At 43.8% G+C, this 12,227-nt stretch overlaps 2 protein-coding genes across 2 annotated transcripts in view; one reads left to right on the top strand and one right to left on the bottom strand.

Annotated features, from left to right (window-relative positions):
* The window catches only part of LOC137436098 (purine nucleoside phosphorylase), a 32,063-nt gene that overhangs the window by 17,389 nt on the left and 2,447 nt on the right, over positions 1–12,227 (bottom strand). Inside the window, exon 2 of the mRNA XM_078786486.1 lies at positions 10,253–10,422. Coding sequence (XP_078642612.1) covers positions 10,253–10,422 — 170 coding nt within the window. The remainder of the gene's footprint in view (positions 1–10,252; positions 10,423–12,227) is intronic.
* On the top strand, positions 4,799–6,735 carry LOC137422365 (uncharacterized). Its single transcript, XM_078786485.1, has 2 exons — positions 4,799–5,615; positions 6,050–6,735. The coding sequence occupies exons 1-2, from the start codon at positions 4,835–4,837 to the stop codon at positions 6,409–6,411; spliced, it is 1,143 nt and encodes a 380-aa protein (XP_078642611.1). The 5' UTR covers positions 4,799–4,834; the 3' UTR covers positions 6,412–6,735.

Raw genomic sequence — 12,227 nt, 5'->3', positions numbered from 1 at the left:
TGAATCTTTCTGCCGCGTTCCCTCTTGAGACTCTGAGGTGCACCGTAACCGGGGTTTGGGGAGGTAATACATACGTAAGTACGTATAGACTGCCAGGTGTTCCAATTTTTCATTTCATTTCGTGACCTGAAAATCGGGTGGGCATCAAATTGGCATGATAATATAGAAAAAATTAAGAAATAATGTTCATGACTTTTCACAAGTCAGATTCTGGTACGTTAGTCTGTAATATAATGTTGAAATGTATAATTTTATTTCCAAAATCTCCGTTTAGCCTCGAACGCATTTCGATGTATTGACCAATGAGGATCGCGCTTATTCGCGCTACGAACGATGTCTGGGCTTCCGGCTGCGAGTAATCAAAATGGCGGCCTCCAGTAGCAGCGACGGTGACGGTGACGAGGGTGGGAGCGAGAAACGCTGTTATATGTGCATTTCTCCGGCCAAAAGATCAAGTTTAATACATTTTAGTGATATAACATGGCCGCGATATTTGCAATTTGTTCTTACGTGGCAGAATTTAGAAGGTGATCAAGCTGAAATTGCGAGAAATTTCGTGAAGAACCACGCTGACGAATTCGGCGAACGTGGCAACAGTATGGTAACAATACCTGCTATAGCTATACCGCATGATGCAGCGTTTCATCAAGTGTGTTATTCACGATTTACCGATAAACAACGAGTGAGCAGGGTGCAAAGCAGCATGAAAAAGAGAGAAGAAAATGCAGCCAATACTGGTAGGTTGAATAACTTGAATAATAAATCATGACAATGCTTCAAAACTTAGTTTGATTTTTTTTTTTGTGAGGTATATGTAAAATGATTTTGTGTGTAGTCGAACGATTTTGAATGGAAGGAACTGTCCAATATTTATGCAAGGAGGTAGGGCCGAGGTGAAACAAATAAATTTTTAAAAGGAAGTCTGAGGAAGGGGGGGGGGGGGGGGAGGGAATCTAGTCGGGCTAACCATGACTTGAGGTCTAGACATTTTAAACTCACATAATTTTAATTGTTTTCTTTTATGTGTATTTATTGCAGCTTCAACATGCAATGACATCAACGTCAACATTGACAAGGTGCATAAAGGCCCACAACCAGTCAAGAAACGTGCTCTACGCTCCAGCTTAGGCAAGCCCAAATGTTCAGCCAGATCCCAATATGTGTTGCCTAATATATGCATCCTTTGTCAGAAAGAGAGAACAATCAATACAGGCAAAAGGGGCCGAAGAAAAGAGCCTCTAACAAGGTGCTCAACAATTGAGGCACCAAGACTGCAGCAAGCTGCTAAAGACAACAACAATACAAACCTGCAGCTTCAAATTCAAGACCGCGATTGTGTTGCGATAGAGGTAAAATACCATGGTCGCTGCTACAAGGAGTATACCCGGTATTTAGGCAAGCTAGCAACAACACCTTATGCAGAGCAACAAGGAGACTCCAACTACTCAGAAGCATACACATTATTTTGTGCAACAGTCAAGGATCTTATAATAGACAACAAGGAAATCTACAGACTGAAACGACTTAATGACATGTTCATGAAACAAATCAAAGCAACACACGGAATAGAATCAAACTACAAAAGTGGCTTTCTCAAGACAAGACTGATGAAAACATTTCCACAACTATGCTTTCTAACCCCGTATATGCGCTGCCAAGGACACCTTGTGTATGTTAATGACATCTCCACTGAAGTGCTGGTTGAAGAAAAGAAAGTGTTGCAAGAAACCATGCATGGTTCAGGTGATGACACAACAGAGACAGAACAAACATCCGACTCTGAACCAACCCCACCAAAGCAACCTGGGTATACTGAGAATAACCTTAGAGAACACTACTTCACTGCGCTACAATTGAGAAATGCAATAGATGAGATCAAGCCAAATATTTAATTCACCCCAGATCCACTAATTCACCCCAGATCCACCTTGTTTGTAATTCCAACTTCTTTCCTGGTAGTCCTGGCAGTGTCCATATGTTTTATGCCTCTCCCACCCCCTTTCCCATGCCTCCCCCCCCAAAGCCCTCTCCCTCCCACAGATCTCTCGATGTCTCCATGTCTCTCGGTTCCTGCTCTAAAATGTTGTGTTTGTGTCCTTCCCCCTCTCTCCCCATCTTTTCTACCGCTCCCGATGTTATTTGTTCTATTTGTCGGTTATGTGTCGGTTTGTCGGTTTGTCTTTCTGTGATAAATGTTCGCTCTTTCACGAGCCTCGATCTTGTATACAAAAAAAAAAAAAAAAAAAAAAAATGCCATGGCCCCCAACCTCTGAGCACCTGACAACAAATGCCGCAGAAGCAATTGTACCTGCCTGTCTCTATAACTTTATTGCATGGATGGTGGGAGTGTCAGACGAACCTGATTCTGATGAGTTTGTAAAGATAGAATCTACAATACATAGAAGAATTCTCACAATTGCACAGGACATCATATACCTCCAATCAAAGGGAAGGAAACAGATGCCCAAACATTTGTCACTTGCAATGACAGTACGTCATCTCTCAGGTTCAGCCCAATTAATCAGCCTACTGAACGGGTTTGGTTACTGCGTCTCAAACTCTGTCGTCTTAAATCATGACACTGCACTGGCTAACCAAGAACTACATCGTGGAGAGGATGCTCTTCCATCAATCATTCAGGCGGGCAAGCATGTCACACTCGTATGGGACAATAATGACTTCGGGGAGGAGACATTGTCTGGGCGTGGAACAACACACAATACCAATGGGATTATAATACAGCAACCAAGTCAATCCCATGAAGTAGTACAACCAGCACCAGTCACTACAGTTAAGAGGACGCGGGAGAGATCGATGCAGCCACCTGCAGTGAACCTTGCCACATATTATGGAGGGAAAAGAAGGACCCGCTCCATTCGCAACCAGCGTTCCATTGGATCGAGCAACGTACTTCCCATTACTCCAGCACCCTAAGACGATAGACCTAGCATACCACATCACCAAGTACAGCATTGATGGGACTCTGCCATATTGGACAGGATTCAACCAACTACTGTCTTGTGTTGAAGTTCCACCAAAGAGCGTGATAGGGTATCTCCCTGTCATTGATGCCACTCCGACTGAAATGAATACGGTACTAACAATACTGCAGAGAAGTGTTCAGATCGCCGACAAGTTACAGTTGGAAGCAGTCGTCATTGTCGTTGACCAAGCCATCTATTGCAAGGCACAGCTCATTAGATGGAAGAATGCACAGTTCATGAAGAGACTGGTAATTCGACTTGGGGCATTCCACACTGCAATGTCCTTTCTTGGCTGTATTGGAAAGAGATTTCGAGATGGTGGTCTCCAAGACATCCTGGTTGAGTCAGAGATTGTTGCAGTGGGGTCTGTGAATGGAGTGTTCAGCGGCAAGCATTACAACAGGGCAGTTCGAGCCCATAAGCTGATGTCAGACGCGATGCAGCAGATGCTTCTGGATGCATATTTTGAATCTATTCCAGAACATGAGGCGGGTAGAGTGAAGGAACTTTTGTCAAACTTAGCTGAAGCTTTCCCACATCCAAACTACCATGTCATTCTCAACAGTGACAAGTTCAAAGACTTCAAAACCTCCTTTGACAAATTCTTAGAAGCAAGTGACACCAAACCAACATTTCGCTTCTGGAGTTCATACATTGAGACGGTGGAGCTTCTCTTGCTATTCATTAGAGGGACACGAGAAGCCAACTGGGATGTTCACCTCGCCAGCATACGATGTATGCTTCCATGGATATTTGCCTATGATCACATTAATTATAGCAGATACCTTCCAGTATACTGGCTGGAAATGTCAGATGTTCAGCAGACCCATCCCGCCATTCATCAGAAATTTATGGAGGGCGATTTCGCTACCCAGAGAAGCGACAAAGCTTTTGCTCAAATCGCCTGCGACCAGACCATTGAGCAGACAGCAAACAGGGATTCCAAGACCAAGGGGGGAATGACCGGTTTCACTACCAGCAAGGGGACAGTTAACCGATGGATTTGGTCACACCACGCGAGGGGGTCAATTGCACGGGAATGCGAGGTTATGGCAGGGAAGTCCAGATATGAAGAGCACAGCTCAACACGCTCCGATCTACTACAAAGTCGCATGCTACGTGACAAAGCTGATGTTGACAAAATAATCGAGATGACAAACAGCATGATTAATCCATTTGAATATGATGGAGAGGACTTGGTTCATGTTACATCTGGTGTGGTGGCTACGAGAGAAGTTCAGGAAGATCTAAACACAGCATATGAAAGAGGAGAAACAGAGTTCACCACCCTATGTAAAGAACGACTTCAGACGGAGACAGTCGACCTGTTTGGCTCAATGAAGAAACTGAAACTTAAGACATTCACCAACATGTCTAAGGCTGTGAAAAAGAAAATTCGTGGAAAGGATGCGTCTTTGAAGGCTGACAGAAATCTCTTAGCAAGGCTTGTTGTCATCGGGCAGTTCCGGAAAATTGATCTTCAAGAGTTAATGTCCTATTCTCTTGGCCCACTACCTCTTCCTTTGGCAAGTGTGCAAGGCTGCCTCGTCAAGACCAACAAAGCCAACCTACTTCATGCACTTGAAAGTCAGGCAGAGAAACCTGTGGTTGATATTTCAGTAGGAGGCATGTATGTAATGGATGGTATGGCAATGATACAGAAATTGAATATCAACAAACTCACCGGGGAAAGGACATTTCTCAATCTGGCCCATGAAATACTGAAGCGCCTTGTCAAGGGAGCAGAGGGCAACAAGTCCAGTGAGATCCATTTCGTAACCGATACTTATCGAAAGGTATCGATTATGAACGCCGAGCGAGAGAAGAGAGCAGCCAGAGGGTCTCAAGTGATGCGAATATATGGCCAGTCCCTTCCTCAACAATGGAAGAAGTTCCTCTCCAACGGTGACAACAAGGAGTCGCTAATTGAATACTTGTTTGAGACGTGGAGTAAGGTCAAGACAGCATACCTCAGAGGAATTACAGTGTTCTTGGCACATGGAACCAAATGCCATATCTTCACAGGAAGCAGCACTCCAGATCAGGTAGTTGAAGTGAAAGAAGAGCCATCACTAAATTCGATGCATGAAGAGGCGGACACACGGATGTTCCTCCATGCCGCGCATGCAGCACACACAAGCAATGACGTCATCATCGTTAGTCCGGATACAGATGTGTTCATAATCGGCATAGCCTTAGTACCCCAAATCTCTGCACATCTATATTTCCACACAGGAAAGGGAGTCAACCTTAGGACAATTGACTTGAAAGCAATCTACGATAGCATTGGGGATGATGTCAGCCAAGCTTTGATAGGCCTACACTGTTTTACTGGCTGTGATAGTGTAAGCGCCTTCTATGGCAAAGGCAAAAAGAAGGCCTTGAACATCATACTAAGGAATCCAGAGCTGTGCGGTGCCTTGAAGGACCTTGGAGAACGGTTTGACATACATCCAGACATGATGGAAGCACTGGAGACATTTGTCTGCAAGTTATATGGACAGCACAATATCACTACTGTGAATGAGGCCAGGTACAACATGTTTCGTCTTGCTAGAACGTCTGAGATCACAATGCCTCCCAACCAAGATGCCCTGAGACAGCACATCAAGAGAGCCAATTACCAAGCTGGTAAGTTAATTGGTTGTTTCTTTGAATATTGAACGTCACCTGTAATTTATGTTTGGACAGGAGTACTAGTATATGGTGCAGCATGTGTTAATGAAGACGATTATTGGGAAAGTTTATTGAATTGAAAACAAAATATTGAATGTCACAACAATGCTTTGTAAATGTTCAAAATTAACAAGTCTATTTGAAAGAGTAATTGAAGTAACTATCTGTACAGTTGAGTGGTTAAGATAACATGACATGTAGATGATCCAGAGATTTTTTTGCTCCACACTTAGTCAGAGCAGGATGTTTTGGATTTCGCATGTTTCTCTACACAGAATTTCCCAATAATATGATTGTACTGTTATTAGTGTTAATGATATACCTCTGATGTTGTTTTGGAAATATGTATATCTCCATTCTTAATGTTATTGATCACTTCAATATTTCAGGAATTTACAAGAGGAGCCTGCAGCCCATCCCTGACATTCCCGACCCTGATGGCTATGGATGGATGATGGAAGAGGAACTTGCCATAGACTGGATGACACTTCCACCTGCACCAGACAGCGTGATGGAGCTTGCTAACTGCACTGGAAGCTGCAAGAAGACACGATGCAGCAACGAAACTACATGCACTTGCCTACAGAATAACATTCCGTGCACAGATTTGTGCAAGTGCGGCAGGAACGACTGCTCAAACATAACTGGCCATGTTGACTTTGATGATAAGAATGATGATAAAGACTCCAGATCTGAAGATGAGGAAGACTCTGATGCTGAAGAGGATGAAATAACTGCACTATTTGTATGATGTTTTGGACAAGTTTCAACATGACCAAGCCGAAGAGACAAATTGTGGCTATAGTTCAGCCCATCTCGAGTTTATCATGACGTCAATGCGCACTGGTTCGCTTGTACGCCACGTAATTGTCTTTGATGGGTTAAAATATCACCCCTTACACACTTATTGGACCTATTAACAGTTTCAAAATAGCATTGGTAAACCACCATGGATCGTAGTAGCAACACCAATCACAAATATTGTACAAAAATTTAAAATTATGCAGGTTTTAAGGTCCAAAAACATGACTTTCTGATAAATGCATCAACAGCATGTTATTTTACCAAGTCGTTAAAACAACCTTTTTACTACTTTTGGGGGTCTGAATTAATAAATATTGCTGCCAAGACCAATGTGAACATGACATCATATAGTTTGTGTTGTTTTTTTACTGTGTAAATGGGTATTTCAAATGTAACATACAATTGGTGTATACTGGTGTTTTGGGGCAGCGGTTCTCGGTAACGTACCACGATATCGCTTGTGAAAAAAAACAAGATGTTTTGGAGGTCATAAGGCTTCATCCCACACCCTTCTTGCCAAATCCCTAGGTTCAGGTCATGAAATCAAAAAAAAAAATTGATATCCACCCTATGGCCCTGTGTCTAGTATGGAGTAGGGGTACGTTTGATTAAGAAGAAGAAGAAGAAGAAGAAGAACAGAAGAGAAAGGAAAGGAAAGTCCGAGTACAAAGCGGAGGTGGACAGCCAAACAATGATTTTTCTCCCTATGTAGGTTTTCCCAATTAAAAAGCCACAAAGTTACCCCAAGTAAAATTACCACAAAGGAAATAAATAGGCGACATACACAGCGAGAAACCTTTGTTTATTGTTTTCTGTTGGAAATCGAGTTGCGATTCAGGCCTGCTTCCGGTCAAGTGGCATCGTTTGGATCACAGAAGGACGGATCAGTCTCATTGTGTTAGAATCGATCAGTTAGATGACAGTTCTCGACCAGTTTTGTGTGCATGACAACATTATCAACATGGATGGATATCAGACTTTTTCACCAAATCAGCATTGAAGCTAGTGAGGTTCTCTCTTTGTTCAATTTATTGTTTTATGTCATATAGCACACCGCAGCTGAATTCTTCAAAAGAAAAGCACCTGTACCCTAAAATGTATTAGAGAGAGAGTGTGTGTGTGTGTGTGCGTGCGAGCGTGCGTGCGTGCGTGTGACATGCAAAATCTAAGATTTTTCAAGTATATTGGTCGGTTGCATTTGTGGTTCTGTCTGTCTGTTTGTCACCGGCCTACAGGTCACAATTTTCAACCGATCTTCACAACACTGCACCAAATGGTAGAGTTAGTCATAAGCAAGAAGCCTATTGTTTTTGGGGTCAAAAGGTCAAAATAGGCCAAAGGTCACCAACTTTGCCAAATTTCTAAAATCCTCAATTTTCATCCGATTGACTTGAAATTCGAAGAGGACTTGCATATCTGGTCACTAAATTCAACCACCAAGTATTTTTGAGGTCAACATCGGCCAAGTTTCCAAAATCCTCAATTTTCATCCGATTGACTTGAAAATTGAACAGCATTTGCACATTGAGTCAATAAATAGGGAAGCTAACTATTTGAGGTCAAAAGGTCAAAGGTCAACTCAAGGTCAACCTTCCAAAATCATCATTTTTCATCTGAAATTGTCACTTTTCATCCTGTTGACCCAAGCTTTGATCAAGATCGTCAATTTTAATCTTGATGAAATGGACAATTTGCTGTATGGATGGAAAACTTTTGGGGAGTGGGGGGGGGGGGGGGGGCGGATTTTGCAAGTATCGTGCTCCGCGTCTGCTTGTTTGTTTGTCACCGGCGTACAGGTCACAATTCTAAACCGATTGTCACGAAACTTCACCAAGTTGCATAGGTCGTCCCAATTGAGAAGCCTATTTATTTTTAGGTCAAAGGTCATCTGGAGGTCAAATTTCTAAAATCGCCATTTTTAATCCGATTGACTTGAAAATTGAATAGCATTTCTATATTGTCACTAAATTGGGAAATGAACTATTTGAGGTCAAAAGGGCAAAGGTCAACTCAAGGTCAAAGGTCAACTCAAGGTCAAACTTCCAAAATCATGAATTTTCATCTGAAAACCCATCAATTTTCGACGTTCGTTTGTTGCTGCATGTGTAGTGCAGAACCAACGACCAAAGGACCAGGTGAGTTTCTTCTCATGACGGCCTGGTTGGTGCACGAAGAGCACGAGGACCAGTTGTGTGTGTGTGTGTTGCGGAGCGAGGCGGCGCAAAGCGATACTCGCACGATTGCAAGCCACGTTGGAGCTGCAACTTTTGCGAGTAGAGCAGGACTCTCATGGACGGTGTGTCGGGCGAATACTTACGTATCAGGAAGAGTGAGTGTAAGGACACCTTTTAAGCCCTTATTTATACTGAGGAAGAGGATTATTCAGGCCACTCGATGTGGATCCGGAATCCAAGTGCTGTCGTGGTCATCGTAGCACACCCACAAGTCACAGACTAACTAATAGGCTAACACGTTCCTCCGGTTGGAAAACCGGGAAAATCCTGACAAACTTAAAAATAATTTTTAACTTAATTCATACTTCCATGGGAGAGGGTGTCACTCCACTGCATCAGAGTCCACTGTACCTGTGATCTGTTTTTATAATTCCCTCTAGATGATGGACCCAGTTTGCGTCGGGTACTTTTGTCCACGTCGGCAATGCCGGGTACACTTTTGCTAGTTATTACAAGATAGTAGGATGGCCGAGAGCCCTAGACAGTGTTTCTCAGTCAGATTTACCAGACGACCCACCCATCCTGGTATTTGGTCGCCACGACCCGCTGTTATCCCCTACAAGGGTTGAAAAAAAACAAGACAGGAATGGGGATTTTGAAAACCCCGCTTTACTGGGAAAATACTGGGTTTATTCAAGTGAAGGGGTTTTTTTAACCCAGGTGAGAAAAACTGGGCTGGGCCCAATAGTACCAACACTGACTAAAGGAGTAACAAAATGTTGGGAATCTGGGCCATTTATATTTGCTTTTTGCACACGTGTCAATTTGGGGACTAGTCTTACTCAGCGAACATCACACCTCGCAGGTGTCTTCTGATACCTCAGGGAGATGGATGCCCCTGCCTTGCATAACCCCAGGTCACCTGTTGGCAAGGTATAGTACCTCTCAGCCCCCATTACCAGGGTAACAGTCCGCAGCCATGCGGTTTAAATGGCAGATGGCTCTGCACATCTGGTGGATGAGAATCCAGTTGACTCCAACAGCAAGGGCAGAAGAGGGTGAATTCCCCAACCGCCAGCAGAGAGACTGAGAGGAGTACCCCCCCCCCCCCCTCCCTTCCCCCTCCCCCATCCCCTTCCCAGTCTACACTACACACTTACCCGTGTGTACCAGCCATAGAAAGGCAATGCCATCATTGCCCAAGGAAACTCGACACATCGCTCTCGACATAAATCAGCCTGTTTCTGTCTTTAGTTTTGATCACTTCTAAGATTGAGAATGCAAATTCAAATGGGTAAATCATTGGGAACATCACTAGGACTCGAGTAATTATCAAGAGTGGACAGCTCACGACTCACCCAGAAACCCACTCACAGCCCCCTTCAGGGTCATGACCCACCATGTGAGAAACAAAGACCGAGGTATGCACACTCACCTCTAAGCTGTCGAGCCTGGGTTTGAATCTTGACCCAGCTATAAACGTTCCAAAAAATATATAATTCACAATAATTGATGTGACAAAGTGACAAATACAACACTTAAAATAAAAGCTGAATTCATAACGAGGACAATAGAGGGCAAATGAGATATGAGGTGCGTGGAAGGAGGTTGTACCTGTGCTGCTAGGAAAATGAGGAATGTCAGCATAGGAGAAAATGTCTGCGTTGGTGACTTGATCAGCGAGGGCACTGTGTCCAGAGCCCAGGACCAACCCAACAGATGGTCTGTACTTCGAATTGTCACGCAGCCAGGCCACAGCCTGCTCGCATTGTTCATAGCCAAGCCTGCAGGGTCCCAAAATCAACAAGTCAAATACCAATTACAAATCCAAGTTCCTGCTTTATCAATATATTCTCTTCACATAACATTGACATCTTCCTGACATATGCACCATAATCGAGAGAAATAAATCCATCAGTGTCCGAAGGAAGCGGTTCAGTTTGACATTTTAAAAATTAAATAGGCAAAGCCCAGAAACAAACGAAACCCATTAGAATTACCCTTTAGCACGCTTTAGAATTAACCTTTAGAACCCATTAGAATTACCCTTTTCAACCCTTTATAACCCATTCGAATTAAACACGGTGAGTTATAAGGGTTCTTCTTCTTCATTATTGACGGACGGGCTGACATAGCCAGATATTGAAGCGGCTTCACCGCTTAGAAATAAACAACAACAAACATATTGGTAAGGTTACCCAGTGGGTCTGGATAGCTCCGGTCCAAAGTCCGTGTGCCGTGTAGTGATCACGCCCGTACCCCACCGAAGAGATTCCCGGGCAGATCCTCGTGCCCAACATCACGTTACCATACCAAATGGAATCTCTGCTGGGTGAGTTCATGTGCCAGGACTATCAAGGGACAGGTGTTATTGTCTGGCCGAGCTACCAGAGTCCCGTATCATTGGTCCCTTCGTGGTTCATGACCACGCCAACCTCTATCTCAAGCAGATTGTCCCAGAGCCGCCATATGACACCGTTGCGAGTAAGCAGAATAACGAGTTGAGGCCAATTAAACTTCAACAAGTATATTGGTGTGGTGTAAAAAAGTATGTATTTACAAACAGTTATTGAATTCAATAATAAAAGCTATAACCCCAATAATTAACTCCAAAACAAATACATGCTCCACAGAATGGATCATCGACTGTCAACAAGTCCTTAGATAAACCATGTCCTCAGACTCAGACACACAGACTCACAGACACACACACAGGCTCGCTAAGCTCAAACAAATATGTAGTGGGAGGAATATTGAGGCGATGTTTAGGCCTGCGATCAGGTTTCAATGCAGAAATGAGGAGGGGGAACATGCTCTGGTGGGAGGGGAGTGTTGCTGGCAGGACAAGGCAGGACTTGGCCTCCCTCGCAGCTCGTCCAATTTCAGCCAAGACGGGGGCAGGAGGCTCTCCCCAGCATCTCCGTTGGGCATCTCCTGCCAGCCTTTATAATCTTTAGCCTCCGCCTCAAGCCGTGACGCACTCCACCCCTCCTCGCTCGCTTGCCATCCATTGGTTTGAGCCCAAACCGAGGGGGAAGCGGGCTTGTCATGTACAAATCCGACTCTCTTGTCCTTTGGTAATCAGGCCTGCACAATCCTCGATTCCCACCTAAACTTGTGCTTTTGGGCCGAGTGAACCCCTTTCTACTCACATTTAACAGCCAAGCAGAGGTAAGAACATGAAATAAAGGTCAAGTAGAATGTAATCGGTTTTAGACACACACAGGGTGGGTTTCACGTGTCTTGCGATACAAAATAGCAACGTTATGTTACGTATAAATATCTACCATAACATTTAATTACTGTCACGCATACTCCAACACTCACATGAGAATGACTACTCTAAAATAAATATTTTATTAACCCTCAGGAGCCCTATCCACAACAACATGAACAAATGAAAATGGTAATTAAATATTTAAGAAGTAAATAGGTCGCAGTCCTTTGACAAAGGAACCCCAACTTCAGAGTTCACGCAAGTGAGGCAACAACAGAGTACAACTACGATGGATGTGGTGGTGGATTTCGTCTGTGGTGGATTTGAGGGAGTCACACACGTCTGTGCTGGATTTGAGGGAATCGCACACGT

The sequence above is a fragment of the Myxine glutinosa genome, chromosome 11 (genome assembly GCF_964187855.1).
Source record: "Myxine glutinosa chromosome 11, kmMyxGlut1.1, whole genome shotgun sequence".
Taxonomy (NCBI): domain Eukaryota; kingdom Metazoa; phylum Chordata; class Myxini; order Myxiniformes; family Myxinidae; genus Myxine; species Myxine glutinosa.
This window is presented reverse-complemented; position numbering and strand designations above follow the sequence as displayed.

What these genes read in the sequence shown, in the direction of transcription:
- LOC137422365 (XM_078786485.1), top strand. Translation starts at nt 4,835, where the DNA reads ATGCGAATATATGGCCAGTCCCTTCCTCAACAATGGAAGAAGTTCCTC. An exon ending in GAGAGCCAATTACCAAGCTG is followed by an intron (nt 5,616 to 6,049) that starts GTAAGTTAATTG and finishes TCAATATTTCAG; the next exon opens with GAATTTACAAGAGGAGCCTG.